Source organism: Poecilia formosa, unplaced genomic scaffold (assembly GCF_000485575.1).
Source record: "Poecilia formosa unplaced genomic scaffold, Poecilia_formosa-5.1.2 Scaffold41, whole genome shotgun sequence".
In the NCBI taxonomy this organism is placed as follows: Eukaryota; Metazoa; Chordata; class Actinopteri; order Cyprinodontiformes; family Poeciliidae; genus Poecilia; species Poecilia formosa.
In genome coordinates this window covers 2,871,051-2,889,590 of record NW_006799980.1, presented here as the reverse complement: position 1 = coordinate 2,889,590, position 18,540 = coordinate 2,871,051, and the positions used below count along the sequence as shown (strand labels likewise).

The following is an 18,540-nucleotide window of genomic DNA, read 5'->3' as shown; positions in this document are numbered from 1 at the left end:
AAGATGATGAACAGAAACAAGAAGACCTGGAACATTTTTAATGTTACAAAATTAACTTTGTCAAGAAACAACAACTCTTAGTTTCTGTGCCACACAGGTATGGCTGTCTGTCTGGGAGCCACACCAGCACTGCAGGGGATGAAGTAGGAGCTGGTCTTCAGACACTCAGGAGTCAGCTTCAGACACACGAAGCAGAACTCCACCTGGCAGCGAGGACAGATGATGTTCTTGCAGCCCGTCTTGTCGTGCTCCACCTTATGTCCGCAGGTGGGACAGGCCCTGATGGAGGGACAGTTCTCGACCCCGTTCACCTCAGGGAAGGATGTGGTCTTGCAGTTCCTGAGCAGCTGCAGGTCGTGGTTGATGCATCCGTTGTTGTCACAGCGATCGGAGCGTGGAGCCTGACCTTTCCATGGCTTCAAGCACTGCCAGCAGAACTGGACCTCTGCATTCTTATCTGCTGTGCAAACTAAGCACTGAACGCAGAGGTTAGTCAGGTCCTCTCTCTCAATGTAGGAGCTGCAGCCAGGACACTGCAGGGCAAAAAAGAAGAGAAAACAAAAGGAAAGAAGTTACCACATTGCAGAACAATGTTTCATGAATTCGTCTTGAGTTAGCATGATGCTTACGGTTTTAAAATCGCAGTACTCTGTAGCAGCCAGACGGGCCATGTTCTCTTCAAAATGCTGCATTTCTGCAGCGGTCAGGACGGCCAGGCGACGGACCTCTTGATACGACCACAGAGCGTCACACTTGTGCAGGGTGCCGTCCTTCAGAGCTGGACACTTGAATTTATACTGGCCCTGAAATTTGTAATATTTAGAGAACGATATCATTAACTTGGATTATATTCTTGATATCAAGCATCATTTACATACACTTCGCACAGCACAACATCCTGAAAGATGAATTTGATGAGTGAAGAGTTCACAGTCCTGTTTGAAATGTTTTCTTTTGTATTGTTTCTCATATTAAACCATAAAATTTGTTAATATGATGGTTCAGAAGAAAACTGTATTAAAGTAAATTAAGATACAGCACAGTACTAAAGTTGCTGGATAATTTCAGTGTACACTGCACTTGCAATGCATCTTTCTTAGCTTTTTAACATTAAATATCAGTATACTTAGTGTGTCTTGAATTGGTCATATTTTGATCAATTTTGGGCTATTTTAACTGATTATAGTTGAAAAGAAAAAAAAAAGGAAGTGCCTAAATAAAAATGATTATTTTGACAGGAAACCATCAAGGTGAAGTTCAGCTCCACATAAAACTGGACTGCATGTGTCATATTGGACATGATGCTGGATATGTGCATGGAGTCTTCTCTTCGACAATACATGTGCTAGTGAGAAAACAAAAGTAAACTTTTAACTGTTGGAAAGTACCTGATCCAAAAGGCTGTGACTATGGAATCACACACAAGTCCTACATACAGATGGTTTTAAGTTTAGAGCATGGGTGTCCAAAGTCGGTCCTCGAGGGCCGGCATCGTACATGTGTTAGTTCTCTCCCTGGTGGTAGTAACAACCTTCTCAGCAAGTCAATGTTCTTCATTAGCTTCTAACAAGTCATCATTTGATCCAGGTGCATTAAACCAGGGAGAAAACTAAAACACGCAGGATGCCAGCCCTCGAGGACCCACTTTGGACACCACTGTTTTAGACGGTGGAGCAGGACCTGAACCAGGTTTTACTGACGACGGGCTGGGAGACAAGAAGGGAGAAACTCGGAGAAGTAAAGAATGTCTTATGCCTGATGTTTAAAACTCAAACAAAAATGCTTCGTTTCAAACATTAACTGGAATCACGTCGCTCCTCCTTCTCAGTTAAACTGTTTTAAACAATGTTACGGCTGCAGTTAGGTTTGTTTTGCATTTGCTTATTTCTGGTTAGCTATGGGTTTTGCATTAATATGTTTTGGTTTCTCATTTCAGGTTTTCCTTTTTCAGGTTTTATTTCTTTAGTATAATTTAATAAATTAAATTTTCATTAAATCAGAAAATCCTTGTGTCCTTTAATGTTACCCCACTTATTGATGGACATAAGAATAAGTAAAATATTCTGCCACATTCTGAATGTGTTGAATATTATCACAACTCTCTGTATGATCAGCAGAGATATTGTCTGTTTCCTGTTATTTTCAGTGAGTCAAGCAGAGAACAACTGTGGAGCAGCTTCAACAAACTTGTGTTTTAAATTAATAGGTAAAATGTGGGATTTTAAAACTGCTCTTTGCCCTCTATACATTTTAAACAATGAAAACAATGAAATGCATCACATAATGTAAGACAATTTGCTGCAAACCTCAAGAGGAATCGCAAGTGAAAACTACAGATGTCAAATCCTGACCAATTTCTAGATTAAGAGCAGAAAGTGTTGATATTACAGGATCTTCTCTCAGCTCCAGTTCTTGTGTTGGAATAGGTCTGATTATTCTGCCACTTTGTGTTGACATTAAAGTGGTTTATCCAGGCAAGTTTTGAGTTTTTCTCTTTTTTTTATTTTTACTTTTTGCAGTGAAAATTATTACACAGATAAAACCATTAAATCAGCATTTTAACATTTAGAGGTGAAAAGATGCAGTTTGTTGGTTCTGTTTTCGATGCATTGCTGCCGTGTTTTCTGATGGCAGCAACTCAACATGGACTAGAGAAGTTTCTGACCAGATTCTGGTTCCTGCAGTGGCTTTACAGATCTGAGTCAAACCGTAGCATCATTTATAGTGAGTAAAATACCTCAGAAACAATTCTAACAATTAAGTTTATTATCTCAGAGTTGATTGTGAACAACAGAAGAAATTATTGAGTCATGATTCATTAACTCACCTCCTTGTTCTTGGATTCACTTGGATTCTTTATTAGTGGAGTAAACAGGAAAATGAGTCACTGCGGCCTTGAAGTTTTTCTGTCAGTGCCGGTTTATGACTCCTGTTCTTTCACATCTACAGGTTTTATAACTTCAAACCCAGCAGACCTCATTCTGTGGTGTTAATAACATGTATTTATGTAGGAAACCTTAACAATTTCCATCCAGCCAACAGTAATACAGACTAATAAAAACACTATTTATTTATACTAAACTGAAAACCTGAACACAAATAAATGAACTGAACTGAACTGAAAAACTGGTGACTAAAACAACTACCATTTAAGGAATGTATTGTACACAGGCGATATGTTCTTAGACAACAAACACTGTTATAATGCATTAATAAAACATCACAGACGTTCAAATAAGTTAATTTAATATAATTACAATCTAGAACATCAAACAGTTCTGACAGCCTTTTTACAGTCGCTGCAGAATAAGAAGTGCTGCTTCAATTGAGCGTTCCTATTATTAAGCAAAACGTCTCAGCTGTTTGATCACCTTATAAACTCCATAATAATACAATAATACACGTCAACCATGGTTCAGACTTGCATTACAAACATTTCCTGTCCATTCTGAAAATTAATCTTTAAACTGCTATTCCCTTGCTACAATGAACAGCGCCGCCTAGTGGATGGATGAGACAGAGTGACAGACTCTTATTGAAAGAAAACAAACTGATCAACATTAAACCAAAGAGGGAATCTGACAGGTGAATTAAGGTCATTAATGCCTTAAATGAGGAGTTTGAAATAAATACCTGGAATACGCAAAAAAAACTAATCTCTAGGCTGCATGTAAAGTATTTAAATCAATGCTTCACCTGGCAATACACTGTTCTTTATCTCGGTTATACTTATGCTAGTGGTCGTCTCCCCTTCTCCGGATTTTATTTCTTTTTTTCTTTTCTTTTCTGTTTTTTTTTTATTTTTTACTTTTTTGGTAAAAAAAAAAAAGTACAACAACAAAACATGTAAACATCAACAAAGAGACACAGATAAAATTCAATCTAAGATGGCCGACTTTCTGTTTTGTGTAGAGCATGGGTGAAATCTGATACCTTTGAGATAGAGAAAGGTCGATGCGGAAAGTATTTTTGAAAATTTGGGGGCAGAGGAATGGCTGTGGAGATAATTTTACTGTACAATTTTTTAAACCACAGAAGTATCCCGTTTTTTAGCTTGGTCACGGCGAGTGAAACACGATCGAACACGTGACCACAGATTACAACCGGTACTCTCAGTGCTCTGGTCCTCTATAACAAGAGGACCAGAGCACAACCTTTCTTCTTCACCATTTCTTCCTTCTTCAGCCTTTCTCTCTTCCTCAGCCTTTCTTTCTTCTTCAGCCTTTCTCTCTTCCTCAGCCTTTTTCTCTTCTTCAGCCTTTCTCTCTTCTTCAGCCTTTCCTTCTTCTTCAGCCTTTCTCTCTTCCTCAGCCTTTCTTTCTTCTTCAGCCTTTCTTTCTTCTTCAGCCTTTCTCTCTTCCTCAGCCTTTCTCTCTTCCTCAGCCTTTCTCTCTTCTTCAGCCTTTCTCTCTTCCTCAGCCTTTCTCTCTTCCTCAGCCTTTCTCTCTTCTTCAGCCTTTCTTTCTTCTACAGCCTTTCTCTCTTCTTCAGCCTTTCTCTCTTCTTCAGCCCATCTTTCTTCTTCAGCCTTTCTTTCTTCTTCAGCCCATATTTCTGCTATAGCCCGCCTTTCTTCTTTAGCCCATCTCTCTTCTACAGCCCATCTTTCTTCTTCAGCCCGTCTTTCTCCATTTTGTTCTTCATCTTGTGAACCAATTCCTGAAATTTACATTAGAAAGTATTGGCAAAATGGACCCAGCATAAATGATTAAAAAGTCTGATTTCTTCTTACTTTTCTTCCTGTAAAAGAGGAGGTGGGCACTTCGAGATCTGGTATAAAAAGAATGTGAAGTTAGTTTATGATAAACAGTGAAAATGAAGAAAAATGGACGACGCTTACTTCTCAAACTTTCTCTGGATCCTGTGGTCACTAAGCTGTTATAAACAAAACAATATCAAACTAGCATTGTGTTATTATTACAAAGTGGAATATTAAACCTAAAAACATCTTTAAAAGCCCTGCTATTGCATAATCATCTCACCAGTGTCACACTGGAGTCGTTGAACTCGTACCATCTGTCTTCATCCTCAGATTTGATTATTGCTGTGTAATGCCCACCTGTCAGAGACCCAAAGTGCTCCACCAAGGCGTACAGTTCATATGTCTGGTTCTGATCAACAAAACACACATTAATCTGGAAAGTGGAAAGAAAATGGACAATAATCACAATAATCTGAATATACCTCAGGTAAGTCGATGGTGTAACAAACATCCACAGCCCGGCTGTCTTTACTGTACGACATGCGGTGGTAGTTGTATTCAAACCTCTTCAGCAGCAAAATCAAAATCTCTGGATGAAGCTTTAGTTTATATTTCTATATGAAACACAACATTGTCAATATGGTTAAAAGCTGATATTTACAGTAACGATATATGCACAACATTTTTCACAAACTAAATATTTTCTGTTTTATGTTAGCTAGGACCAACAATTTATTGATTTACTATGATTTTTTTCCACTATTGCAAAGTGTTTTGTTGCAGGAGGAAGTGGTGCAAAATAGATGGAATAAGAAAAGAACATGAAGTGGAAATATTGAAGAAACATCTAAAGACATCAACCAGGAAGTTAAAGGATGGGTACACATTGGTCATCCAACTGGACAACGACCATAATTATACTGCCAATTTAGTTAGAGAAGGAACTGAGAACAACAAAGTGTTTTGGAGAGTTCATCACAAACTCCTGAACAAGGCTGTCAACAAACATGAAGCAGTTAAAACATCTGTCAGGGAAAATGGACCAAAACTTTAGCTTTGCTGTAGTGAGAGTTTATGGAGCCAAGACATTTGACTCAGGTCATAAAGTTTTAAAGACAATGCTACTAATGAAATGTATGTAAACTTCAGAACTTGAATGAAATTATAGAAATCTCTAAAAAGTCTCTCTTATTAGGGTGTTTAGCTAATGCAAATACTTTAGTTAATATTTATTCTGATTAGTCGGTAAGAAAAAGATGGCAGTGTGTCCTCTTATAATGTGTATTTAAATATGTACAGATTGATGTATTGTTAAAATATTTCATAATGTTGTCAAATTGTCTGTTTTCCATAAATGAACCAAGAATGTTTCCTGCTTGTAAATACAAAATTAAGGAAAACAAGTTTCCCTTTACTTACAACAGTAGTGTCACATTTGTATTTACACTCATCACAGTACATCTGGTCTTCTCCACAAAACTCTACATCCTTTAAAAACTCCTGAATCCCGTCCTCCTGGAAACACACTTTGTGTTACTTGCACAAACCTTCACCAGGTACTTTGTGTTTACCAACACAGTTTCTACTAAGTAATAAGTAAATCATTGATTATTCCAGATTACTTTTATGAGTTTTGTCTGGCACATAAAATGGTTTCCATTCTGCAGGTTGTTTCTTACCACACTGTAGTTTCCATTTTTAGAATCCATCAGTGGGAGAGAAAGAAAGAAAAATGGCACTTCGTCATCAGTGTGTGAGCCACATTGATCACAAACAGTCCTGTGAATCAGCTCTCCTTTGAATATCTGAAAATACAATTTGATTTAAAATCTAACAGCTTTTATTTTTCATTCACACTCTGTAGCTCCCTCTCCATACCAATCTGACAGTGATTTCATGAATAATTTACCTCTGACGCTTCATCACTGACATCAGATAAAATCTTCTCCAGGTACTGACCAGCATCCTGCTGTTCATACACTGGAAGAATGAAGAAAGAATGATACATAAAATGATGTATTTTTTCATATTTCATGTTCACCCATGTTTCTTCTATATTTTGTCAAGATTTATGTTGAAGATAAAGCATTCACAACATCGTCCTTTATTCAGAAACAAGCTAACAGTAGATAAATGCATCTGATTACGTACCTTTTTCAATTCTCAGTGTCTTTGTAACTTCTGTTGTTTCTGATGTTTTTTTCTTTAAACTTTCAAACAAAGTATTGAGCTGAACATTGATGTCGTCTTTATGGTGTTTTGAGCAACTGTTTATAGGATATTGTCAGAGATACAGAATATATATAGAAAAACAAAAAACCCTCCAAATATTTCTTCCTACACAAAACGTGCTTCATGATTTACTCACTAACCTTTTAACAGCCTCTCTGAACTCTCTGGTCATGAACAGAGCCTGCAGAATGCTGTTCAGGTAACATGTTGCTCCTTGGTTTCTCAACCCATAATACTTCATGTCTGTGGGACGATTTGTTATGGAACAACATTAATAAAAGACATTTAAACAAATAATTATTATCAGCTCAGCATGGAGGCCTTACCTTCCTTAATAGTGAATCACCAAAGACTGATACGGCTCTTCTTCACTTTGCCGTCGCAGAAAAGATTTCTGCCCCTGAGCCACCATTGAAATGAACAAACAGTAAGAGGCACTCCCATGACCGCAGAGAGGGAGTCAGAAAACAGCAGCTTTCTCTTTCACTTTGCAACTACAACATTTCATTCAGCTGATAAACAAGTCATGAATGCTCACAGATAGCAATGCTGTATCAATTCTATTAAATCAGCTCTGACAGCTGCAAGTTTGGGGGATGCCACTTTTTCAGAACAATTAGTGAACAGACACATTTTTTATTTAACAAATTGCAAAGTGCAAATCCGTAAAAATAATACTGACATCCACCAAACTGGGATAAACATTTGCTGTCCTTTTCTATAAAAATATTGTATCAAATAAATGTAATTTAATTAGAATCTAAATAAAAGCAGCTGCCAAAGCTGAAACTAAAATGCACTTTATAACAGGAATTACAGAGATTGATGGTAAATACCATCATGACTAAAAGAGATCTGACACTGAGGCCAACAGGAAAATATGTAACCAAAAAAAACAACAACAAAAAAAAACAGTTCCTGTTGCTTTTTCATAACACAAAGGAATGCCAAATGGCAAACTTCAGTTTTCCAACAAACAAAGAAAATGAAACAAAAACTGAGTGACGATCTGGAAAGCACCTAATAAATATTTGGCTCATGATTTTTATTTTCTATCAGCTTCCTACTGAAAGAAGTACCATTCTAACCGGTAGGTTTAGTACAAGTCTTTGGAGAGTTTGCTGCTAATGTCTAAAATTTGGCATATGGAACACAGGCCACTCATTTACCACTTTCTTACATCAGCTTAAATCAGGTCAAATCAAAAATATTTTATTAGTCCCAAAAGGAAATTAGACATTGTCGTTACTCATTTTATTTCAAAGTTCTTTAAAGAGTTGTTGTAGATGGTGAGAGTTTATTTTAACAATCACGTCTTAACATACAAACCAATTCAATAAATTAGAATACTACAGAAAATTCAATTTATTTTAGGAACTTTACCACAGATCAGATAAAGTAATGACAGAAGTCTGTTTGAAAGTCATTATTACTGTTATTTAATTTTCTTACAGCTAATAAAACATGACATTTAAAATCAGAGTGTTACATCAGACCAATTCAGGTTGTTATCTCAAACCATACTGTAGTTTATTGATTATGACTGTAGAAAAACCCTAAATAAACTTGTTATAGAAGAGCCAATCAATCAATCAATAATGCTGCAGCAACTCAATGCATTAGTCATCTGGGTGCAGTGAAGGTGAACTGATGAAGCTCAAAGTCAGCATCACAATGAGGAAGAGTTTATCTAAGTGATCTTGGACATGACTTCTTAAAGCCAGACTGACTGGAATGAGTTTTTCAGAAACTACTGAGGTTGTCACGCACACTTTCCTCTCTGTTTAGAGAGAATGGTCCAAATAAAAGAAAACAGAGGTTGTGTGGATAAAATGACACATTGTCAGAAGAGAATGCACTGACTGGAGTTAGATTGAGTAAAGTAAAGTAAACAGCATCTCTTTGCAAATTCCTGCAGAAACTGTCTGAATGCGCGTTAGATGTTGAACCAGGTGGGCTACAGGAGCAGAAGGCCACACAGAGATTTAGCTACAAACAGGAAGCTGAGGCTGTGCACAGGTTCTCCAAAATCAAACATTGACAGATCTGAACAATCTTTCACAAAACTAAAATAATCTCACAGGGAATCTTAAAGTACAAAATGTATTGTACTTCAATGGTTTCCACCGTTACCGGGTCCTTTGAAGATGGTACAATTGGAGATTAACAAATCTAAGGCAACAGTTTGGTGCTATTATTTCAATATGGAGCAGCACCATCCAGTTATGTGGCTGCTTCTGGGACTTTTTTGTCTAGTTTGGCATAAATGATTTTAAACAAGCTTCTCAAAATATAATAGGAATGGGTGTGCTGTGGTGGTGCAGGGGTTAAACAAAACCCACATATGGAGGCCTTAGTCCTCCACGTGGCAGTCACAGGTTTGATTCCCAGCCTGGTGATTTTTGCCTCATGCCTTCCCCTTCTCTCATTACCCACTTTCCTGTCAGTGCACTATTAAATAAAAGTCACTTGAGCCAATAAAACCTAAAAAATAAAATGCCACTGTCTACCTTGAAAAGAAGCCTCTATAATCACTTGTAATTAAATAAGGTAGGATTAATTTGTGTCTAAAGACAATTATTTTTGAGATCACAGTTACTGTTACAATTTATCAGACCGATAGGTTGCTTTGATAGCGGCATTCTTTGAAGTTGTTGGATCTGGTGACGTTGTTTCATGACTACCATAAATTCTCTACCAGGTTTAGGCCAGAACAGAGAGATTGTAATTAAAGCCAGTGGGTGTTACAGTGAGGGCAGGTGCCAAGTCCTTTTGGGAAATTAAATAATCAACATTTCCTTAAAGTTCATCAGCCGAGAGTCCTCTAAAATTTCCTGGTAGAGGACTGCACTGAATTTGAACTAGGGAACAAACACCAGCAGATCACAGTGGAAACTTCCCACTTGGCATCAAGACACTCGGCCTCTTTAGTCTGCTTCTTTACTGTGGAACCCTGGTTTCCTAAATGAAATCCTCTTTCGTGTGAAAAGAGGACGTTAGATCACTCAGTAACATTGTGGCCGTCTTTCTCTTCAGCCCTTGTAAGACAGATCTGAAGGTGTGTTGGTTGTGCTTCTTTCCCTTGCACACTTTTTCTGTCCACTAAACTTTCCATTAAATACTAGAATACAGCACTCTGTGAGCAACCAGACTCTTTTACAAATATGTTTTGTGACTGAACATCTTTGCAGAGGCTATCAGTGACTGCCGACTCAGAAGTCGTCCCTTTAGTAGAATGTCATTACATGACCATAATATTTCTTTATTAAAACACATTTTCTTATGTACATTTCAAAAGTAAAAAAAAAAATCATTTTAAATCTTCAAAATTATATAAAAAAAAAAACAAACAAAAGCTTGAATTATTTCACTATGTATTTTTCAAACTGACTTTGTGTGGATATAAACAAATGCAAAATTTCAAGTTTCATGACACACTCTTTATATAGCCAGAACAACAGCAGCATTTTTATTTGTTCAGCAACGTCTGATATTCAGACGTTGCTGAACGTAACTAGTACGTTCAGCTGGTAGCTAGTTTATAATGAGTAGAGTACAAATATTGTTGGAATTGTCATAATTGTTGTTGGATTTGAAGGATCTTAAATGAGTAGCAAAGAAGAAGCAGGTAATCAAAAAGCAGTGGTGGTTTACATAATTCACATCATTTCCTCTGCCACACAGGTATAGACGTCTGTCTGGGAACAATGTCAATGGAGCACACTCCGTAAACATTGTGGGTTCCTGTGGTCCTGCATTCACTAATTGTCTTTAGGCAGCCAAAACAAAACGACATCTTACATCTTGGACATGAAATGTTTTTGCATCCTATCCCAGTGTGCTGGATCAGTGAGCCACAGGTCGGACAGGCACGGACTGACGGACAGCCTTTGACTCCATTCACAGTTTTAATTTTAACTTCTGGACACTCTCTCAGCGTCTTCAGGGCAGAATTGTGGCAGTCGTCGTTTTCGCAGAGGTCAGATCGAGGCTGTCGGCCTTTCCACTCCCTCAGACACTGCCAGCAGAACCCAAAGCTGCGTCCGGTCTTTGCTGAACACACTTGGCAGCAGACAAAGAGGTTTGAGCTGCTCCCTCTGGTCACAGGAGTCATGCAGCCTGGACACTGTCAGGTGATTGACATTGTATGTGTGTTTGGGAGGAGAGAGAGGGAACAGAAGGATTTGAGTCAGACTCAAGCCTGTGTGCAGTTATCATTACGTCATTAATAAGATACTTACAAACTTTGTGTTAGGATCTCCGACGGCAGCATTCAGGGCCATGGTCGTCTCAAAGTTCTTCCTTTCTTCAGGGGTCAGCAGGGCCATTTTACAAACCTCCTGATAAGGCCACTCAGCATTACAGCCAGACTGACCGCACACAAACCTGGATTTTCCCTTTATTTAAACAATCACAAAAATAATCAGGATTAAAGATAAAAACACTGTAAGTTCAACAATAAGTGATAAGCAGATTCTTCACTTCCTTCTAACCAGTTGTCAATATTCTGCCAATGTTACACCATCAAAACACACTGTTAAAATGTTTTATGTCAACACAGAAAATACTGTGATAATAAATGACACGGTGCTTTAAATTTCACAAATGATAACTTGTTTTTGGAAAGTTAGCTTTCATTTTTTAACAGTGAATCTGCTGTAGAGAAATAAACTAATCAGATTGTGACTGATTTACACATCAGAGTAAAAATATTTCACATTTTACATTCATAAAAGCAAAAATTATGAATTTCATTAGAACTACAGTCCTAAGTCAGAGTATTATAATTAAAAGATTTGCACAGGTTTTGTTTTTGGTTATTCTCTGTTTCTGAACGTTGGAAGTCGGGTATCTACAACTCAAATAAAGGAAACAAAATGTTGAAATAGACGAAAGAGAGGATAGATACATTTTCTTTAATAAGATTTTAATATTTGTTAAAAAATTAGATTAAAAAAGCATTTAATGACCAGCAAACTAGATCTGAAAAATAGCTGTCTGCATCATTCTGTTGTGGAAATAATCTAAAAAAATAAACACCACAAGGAAACACCTTATTACTTTTCATCTGTATCAAAAGCTATCTTACAACTGTCCTATTTTTTTTTTCCTATTTTCGGGCTGAATGTGAGGTCACCGTCATATCCCACCTGTTTGAGCAGTTGCTGGCACCACTTCGTGAGAGACATCGGGGTCACCACATGTCCGCAGGACATCCGGGCTCTCGGGGAATCAAAACCTTCACACAGAACTGCAGAAACATCCAATGAGATCCTCCAGCATATTTAAATACAAACGATGCATACTGTAAACAAGATTACAAATTCAGTGAAAACTGTTACAGCTACAGCGCTGATGAAACGAAACGAGCCACTCACAGTCAAACTGATCCTCTTCTTCCACAAGTCGGATTGTAGAGTCGCTCAGGTTGTAGCGCTTCGTTTTAGAGTTCATCATGGAAGATTTTTTTTACTTCTCCTGCGATGCAGAAAACAATCAACTTTATATTGTATTTGGTCTAATAGAAGGAAACTCTTTCGATTTCGGCCCCGGTTATTCTTTACGGGTCACGTGACTTTCGCTTTGCAGCTGATCGCTTAAGATACGCCCACATGGAAAGAAGAGCAGGTGGATGGATGGATGGATGGATGGATGAATTAATGACATTTAATGAACAACAGCAAAAAATCACGACCATAAAAAGGGTAAATATTAGGTAATAACTTTTATTGATCGTGCCTTATCTTCATAAAAACTAACTGGCATGAATAATCTACAGTTTATGAAGAAGAATGAATATTCTGGCAAAGATCGTAATATTTGGTATTTCATTTATTTTTGAGCATCAAGCATATGCAGACAAAAGCAAGAGCAAAAGCATTCAAATTAATTTACAGCTTCCATGTCTCATCACTTTTCATTTTCCATTGAATTGATTAAAGTTTTATCTACAATAAACACGTGTGAAAAACAAACCTCAGTAATTATTCACATTTTCGACCAAATATCATTACGATTAAATAATTTATTTCAAACAGCTTTACAAACACGCACATACACACATAACCAAGAACAATAAGAAATAATTTAATAATGACAGATGAATATGAATAAATAAAAATAAGGGGACAAATGGTTGTTGCGGGAATGTGGAGATCAGACTTCTCTTTATGAGATTTTAGGGTTTAGGGCTTTAGGGTGAAAAACAACAATAATGTATAAGAATGACTGGGCGTATTCATTTTTGTTTCCATTTTACAGATAATTCTTTTTTTTACATTTTTCACAAATAGAGATATATTATATTTATCTGTGATCTTCTTGTCTCTAAATTGCTCGTGTCTTTTTCAGATTGAACAACAGATGTGGTTTTAGACAGCAGCTTTCTAAACGGGTTTAACAGCGCAGAGTAACATCAAAACACTTCAAACTGGTGGAAGATTTTGATAATTATTATAATCTTCATGACCATACTTCACTTATGTATTATAATGACGCATTATCTTTTCAAGAAACAGAAGGAAATGTATGCAGTAGAGGCAGATGTCCGGTTTGAGTGGATCAGAGTGGAGCAGAGACGATCAGCTCCAGGCCTCCGTCACAGCGAACCACCGCCTGGATCTCAGACTTGTGCTTGATTCCGTATTCAGCCAACATCTGGGTTTCTTCCAGGGTTTGGGTTTTGTAGATCAGACCCATTTTGGCCTTTTCTGCAAAGAAACACATGCACATATATTAGTGAACATTTAAAATGAAATAAATCACGTTCATTTCAAAGACGGACCTTTGCGTAAATAAAAACCGAAAGACACAGTAAGATGATGTCCAAAACAAACAAGAGTGGATTTTGTTTCCCAAGAAAATGCCTTATAGAACCTAAAATAAATTAAAGCGTTCATATATGACGTAATCACAGCTCAAGTTACTCGTACAGCCTGTCTTCTCATCAGACAAATTGCACACACCTAATATCCTGAATTGTTTAAAACGGTTTAGAACAAATAGCATCGAATGTCTCACATAAGTGATAATTGTGGATTTTAAAACTGAAAATCGGCTTTTTAAACTAAATCTCATTATTTCATCTGCTCCATGTCTCAATAAATTTGAAATGATCATTTCTCAGCAGGTGTATTTACCTGCGTCTGGGCGTCGCTCCTGTATTTTTTCCTTCAGTTTCCCCACAGGAGTGATGGCCAGATCCTCTTCCTGTTTACACACGTCAATCGGTAGTTTCCTGTTCTGTTCAAAACAGATGAGGACCTGGCAAACCATGGCTTCTTCTTTTGATGACTTTAATCTCTACTCTCCGGGATTAAAGCTGTAAAGTGAAGTGGCTGAGCGGCAGGGAGAGCGTTTATTTATGACGACAGAGGAGCTTATTTGCTGTCATTTGTGTTAAAGGCGTGGCTTAAAAAAACCCCGATCTGACCAGGGTTTGATTAACAAAATATATTAAGACTTAATGTAATTAAGTTAATTAGACACTATATGACTAACTTAATATATTCTTGTTAGATATATTAGATGATGGTCCATATATTGTTGACATATGCTAAAAAAAAAAAAACAAAGAAAAAAAGAAAAAAATATTACATGTTATGGACGTGAACTGTGCTTGCCTTTGTCCCTTTTTTTAATTATTTATTTTGAATATGCAAATGCCAATCTTCCTACTTATCACATAATAACACACATTTCACAATATCAAATAAAACACTAAATACATAGACAAGGTACAGAGAGTCATATGAAGGGTCACATAAGTAATTAAATTGATTTGGACCTAAATGATAAACATGTCAACATTTCAGGAAATAAGAGCTGGAATAATTAAAACAAAATTAATGTCATCTTTCCTCCTAAATGGGGTTTCCCCTTAATTCCCCAGTTTATAATACATTATTAATGTCTTTGTCAAGATCACTTGGCAGTAAAATAAAAAACTTCCAGGTACTTTTCAGATTCACCAAGGCCCAGCCTCTCAGAGAGCCAAAGGATTTGTGATGTAACTTTCATTTTCACGCTCCAACATTTACAATGTGCATTAAGATACAAGATCGACCTTTTGGAAGGAGCCTCCAAGTCATCAGACATGATAATTAATGGTTTAGTCCAAGTAAATAATTTTGTACTTTTGTTTATTAAATCACTTTGATGAATGCAGATCATCACATTTTGTCTTAGAGGAAAGTGTTTAGCTTATTGGGGACAAATAAAATGTGCATATTTTACTAAGTTAATTTCTTCCTGGTGGGGAATTAATTTTTCACTTAGTGAATTTATAAAGAAAGCTTTTTGGACTTCCTCCTTAATCAGTACAAATAAAGTATGCAGCTAAGAAGGATGGTGTTTTATCTGCCAGATTTTTCTGTTTTACATTTCTATGTATTTATTGACTTTAAAACAACAAAAAATCCTTTAATTTTCAGTTTCAAATAAACAGATTCAAATTTTCTAAAACATTTTAACACAATGATTTTAGAGACGCAAATTCCACATTAAGCTAAAAAAATGAATCTCCATTTCAGATGGACCCCCAACTTTGAAACAGAGTTAAACACTTTTAACAAAAAAATATGTTTTATTAGTTAATAGGAGGCCAAAGAAGAAATGATTGCCAATGTAGGATATAATATGAGAATAAAAATGTTGCTAAATATAATAAATAAGTTTCACAGTTGATGAACATGAATAAAAGGAACAGCAACATTTTTGAGATTATTTCATCCAGGTTTCAGTACGAAGAGCTCAACAGGAAGCATCTGTTTCTGCAGTTTCACTTCCTGTGCCACACAGGTATGGCTGTCTGTCTGGGAGCCACACCATCACTGCAGGGGATGAAGTAGGAGCTGGTCTTCAGACACTCAGGAGTCAGCTTCAGACACACGAAGCAGAACTCCACCTGGCAGCGAGGACATGTGATGTTCTTGCAGCCCGTCTTGTCGTGCTCCACTGTCTGTCCACAGGTGGGACAGGCCCTGATGGAGGGACAATCCTTGACATCCCGGACCTCAGGGAAGGATGTGGTCTTGCAGGTCCTGAGCAGCTCCAGGTCGTGGTTTTTGCAGTCGTTATTGTCACAGCGATCGGAGCGTGGAGCCGGACCTTTCCACGGCTTCAAGCACTGCCAGCAGAACTGGACCTGTTTCTTCTGGTCTGCAACGCAAACTAAGCACTGAACGCAGAGGTTAGTCAGGTCATTTCTTTCAACGTAGCTCTTACACCCAGGGCACTGTAAGAGGAAGACATGATGTTTTAAGTAGAACAGCTAAAGTGAAGACTGACCTGAAGTTAGAGACACTTACTTCTCTAAACTCCTGGTACTCTGCAGCAGCCAGACGAGCGATGGTCTCCTCAAAGTATTCCATCTCTTCAACGCTCAGGTCCGCCAGGCGACGCACCTCTCGATACGGCCACACAGCGCCGCAAATCTCCTGGGTGTCTTCGTCAAAAGCAGGACACTTGAACTTGTACTGACCCTAAGATGGTCAGATAAAAGCAACATGTAACCATAAAGATGCAGAACAACTGGTTTGGTGTTTGAACAAATGGGTTAAACCCTGAATGGGGGTTTATGTCATTGTCTCATTTTAAACACAACATATGTATTTTAAAAAAAATACTGAACTAATTTCTGGTTTTAGGGAAGCAGGTCAAAAAGTCTCCAGTCTACTGAGGACTGCAATGTCTTGGTCAACCACTGAAAAAATTGGCAGCCATTGACACCTGGTGTTTTTTTAAAGGAAGAACAACAAAGAAATGAAAATGTACTACAAAATGAAAAACATGATGCCTTCAAGAAAGGCTGGCAACTCTGTCTCCATGACATTAAACTCAAACATACGTGAGCACTGTTCACCTAAATGCATCACGGTTGCAAGAAGGATCCACCCTAAATGGACAGACAGAAAACAAGCCAACACCAAATGAAATGAAGTTCACTCCATAATTATCGTTTTATTTCCTATTCATTAATAACAACCATATTATTAATGAATCCCACTGTTTGGACTGAGTTAGAAACAAGCTAGACTAAATTTGATTTTGGAAATTGTCTCCTCTTATGTACAAAGCACGTTAAAAGGTACAACAGTGACAAGAAATGACCAAAGTAAGAAAATGTTGCATATAAAACATGTGTGATGTCATTACATACCTGATCCAGCAGGCTGCGACACCAGCCAGTCAGAGATTGTGGAGTGACAGCGTGACCACAGGACATCTCAGCTCTAAGACCCTGGTCTTCATCATCATCATCACTGACTAATAGAGCAGACAGTAAGTTGGACACTGTAATAGTGTAGATTATACTGAAAAATGTACAAGTAAAACTTAATTCAGAAGCAAATACATAAATATAACAAATATGGGTAAAACAGCAGCATAGTTTTTAGTCCTTACATGGAGGATCCAGGTCATCAGGTCTATCCACAAAGCTCAGCGTGGCGTCATGGGGGTCGTATCCCTTCTCGTCCTGATCTGAGCTGTTCATTTCAGACCTACTTTGTTCTTCCAATTTGTCGGCTAAAAGTGTCTGACTTCAACCAGGAAATAATCTGAGACGGCAGGCTGTCACAACACTCCTAAAGCAAGCTTGGCTTTTACTTTCAGTTTCTTCTTCTACAAATTTAAATGTACAGCATCCACATGAAGTCAAACTGTCTGGCTGAATGCATTCATTTTTACACTCATATTAATGTAATGTAACTTAGAGCAAAGGGAATAAAATTAAAACATAATTTTAATTATGTTTTTGGTGAAGCAGTCTTAGTGGAAAACAAAACACACCCTGGTTACAAGATCACTGGCAGAAAATACAGTTGCATCCTGTAGATGTCACTAAAGGCAAAACTTTAAATCCTTTTGCTTCCATTGGATTTAATGCAGATGTGTTCAGTTTATAATCAGTTTACCCTCAGTAATCAAAACTAACTCAGATCAGTCTCTCAACTTATGAAATTAATTCATTCTGAAACATGAAGGCTTTTCATTTTGTTAACAACTGGATTCAAAATAAAGAGTGGACATTTATTTAATGTTCACTGAAGGAGTCATCAGTTATAATGGAATAATCTGTTTATTAAGGAACAAAATAACCTTTATTATTATTATTATTATTATAGACTACTGTGATTTGCACCATGGTGTTGATTCAGTGCCAGATTAGAAAAACACCAGCAATCTTGGAAAAGCAATTGTTACTGCCCATCAACCTGGAAGAGTTAAACCAGTTCAAACTGTTTGAGGTCTAAAAATGAGGAAGATTATTCACAAATCAAAACACTTCAGGGGTTATGAACCTAAAACAGAAAGGGGTCTCTGGTGTGCCGTATGTCATCTCAGTAAAGGTCAAACTAGTTCAACTGGACCCAGGCCCCAACTGGAGTCAAAGTGAAACAGAAAGTGAAAATATTCTCTTATACATGGAGATGAAAATGTTTGCCAGTCAGAGGAGTTTTTGCTTTAAATAACTGAGTTCAGCACATCACCAACATTTAACACTGTAGATGTGTAACTGATAAACAGACACATTGAACTACTTGAGATTATTTAGTACTGTGCACTAATAAAACAATGAAACATATCTGTAATTATAGGGACCT

The 18,540-nt window shown here is 37.3% G+C and overlaps 2 protein-coding genes across 4 annotated transcripts; both read right to left on the bottom strand.

Annotated features, from left to right (window-relative positions):
• LOC103137582 (E3 ubiquitin-protein ligase RNF19B-like) lies at positions 1 to 17,532 on the bottom strand. Of its 2 annotated transcripts, XM_007551388.2 has the most exons (6): positions 17,339 to 17,532; positions 17,094 to 17,200; positions 16,243 to 16,416; positions 15,718 to 16,169; positions 5,752 to 5,756; positions 1 to 76 (listed from the first exon to the last, which is right to left on the bottom strand). In XM_007551388.2, exons 1-5 carry the CDS (start codon positions 17,427 to 17,429, stop codon positions 5,753 to 5,755), a joined length of 828 nt encoding a protein of 275 aa, XP_007551450.2. In that variant the 5' UTR covers positions 17,430 to 17,532; the 3' UTR covers positions 1 to 76; position 5,752. The 2 variants fall into 2 exon arrangements, with proteins under 2 accessions (XP_007551450.2, XP_016526523.1); XM_016671037.1 differs by lacking the exons at positions 5,752 to 5,756; positions 15,718 to 16,169; positions 16,243 to 16,416 and adding an exon at positions 630 to 803 and having other exon boundaries at positions 66 to 533; positions 17,339 to 17,529.
• LOC103137584 (probable protein ariadne-2) lies at positions 10,435 to 12,495 on the bottom strand. 2 transcript variants are annotated; one of them, XM_007551392.2, is made up of 4 exons: positions 12,313 to 12,403; positions 12,085 to 12,239; positions 11,176 to 11,331; positions 10,435 to 11,060 (listed from the first exon to the last, which is right to left on the bottom strand). In XM_007551392.2, exons 2-4 carry the CDS (start codon positions 12,148 to 12,150, stop codon positions 10,599 to 10,601), a joined length of 684 nt encoding a protein of 227 aa, XP_007551454.1. In that variant the 5' UTR covers positions 12,151 to 12,239; positions 12,313 to 12,403; the 3' UTR covers positions 10,435 to 10,598. The 2 variants fall into 2 exon arrangements, with proteins under 2 accessions (XP_007551454.1, XP_007551452.1); XM_007551390.2 differs by having other exon boundaries at positions 10,436 to 11,060; positions 12,085 to 12,185; positions 12,313 to 12,495.
• Positions 17,533 to 18,540: the final 1,008 nt, after the last annotated feature.

Excerpts from the sequence above, each read along its gene's own strand:
- LOC103137584 (XM_007551390.2), bottom strand. The coding sequence starts at position 12,391 with ATGATGAACTCTAAAACGAAGCGCTACAACCTGAGCGACTCTACAATC. Across the intron at positions 11,332-12,084 it reads GCCAGCAACTGCTCAAACAG|GGAAAATCCAGGTTTGTGTG; the intron begins GTGGGATATGAC and ends GTTTAAATAAAG. Across the intron at positions 11,061-11,175 it reads GAGATCCTAACACAAAGTTT|TGTCCAGGCTGCATGACTCC; the intron begins GTAAGTATCTTA and ends ATCACCTGACAG.
- LOC103137582 (XM_007551388.2), bottom strand. The coding sequence starts at position 17,429 with ATGAACAGCTCAGATCAGGACGAGAAGGGATACGACCCCCATGACGCC. Across the intron at positions 16,417-17,093 it reads GTCGCAGCCTGCTGGATCAG|GGTCAGTACAAGTTCAAGTG; the intron begins GTATGTAATGAC and ends TGACCATCTTAG. Across the intron at positions 16,170-16,242 it reads AGTACCAGGAGTTTAGAGAA|TGCCCTGGGTGTAAGAGCTA; the intron begins GTAAGTGTCTCT and ends TTCCTCTTACAG.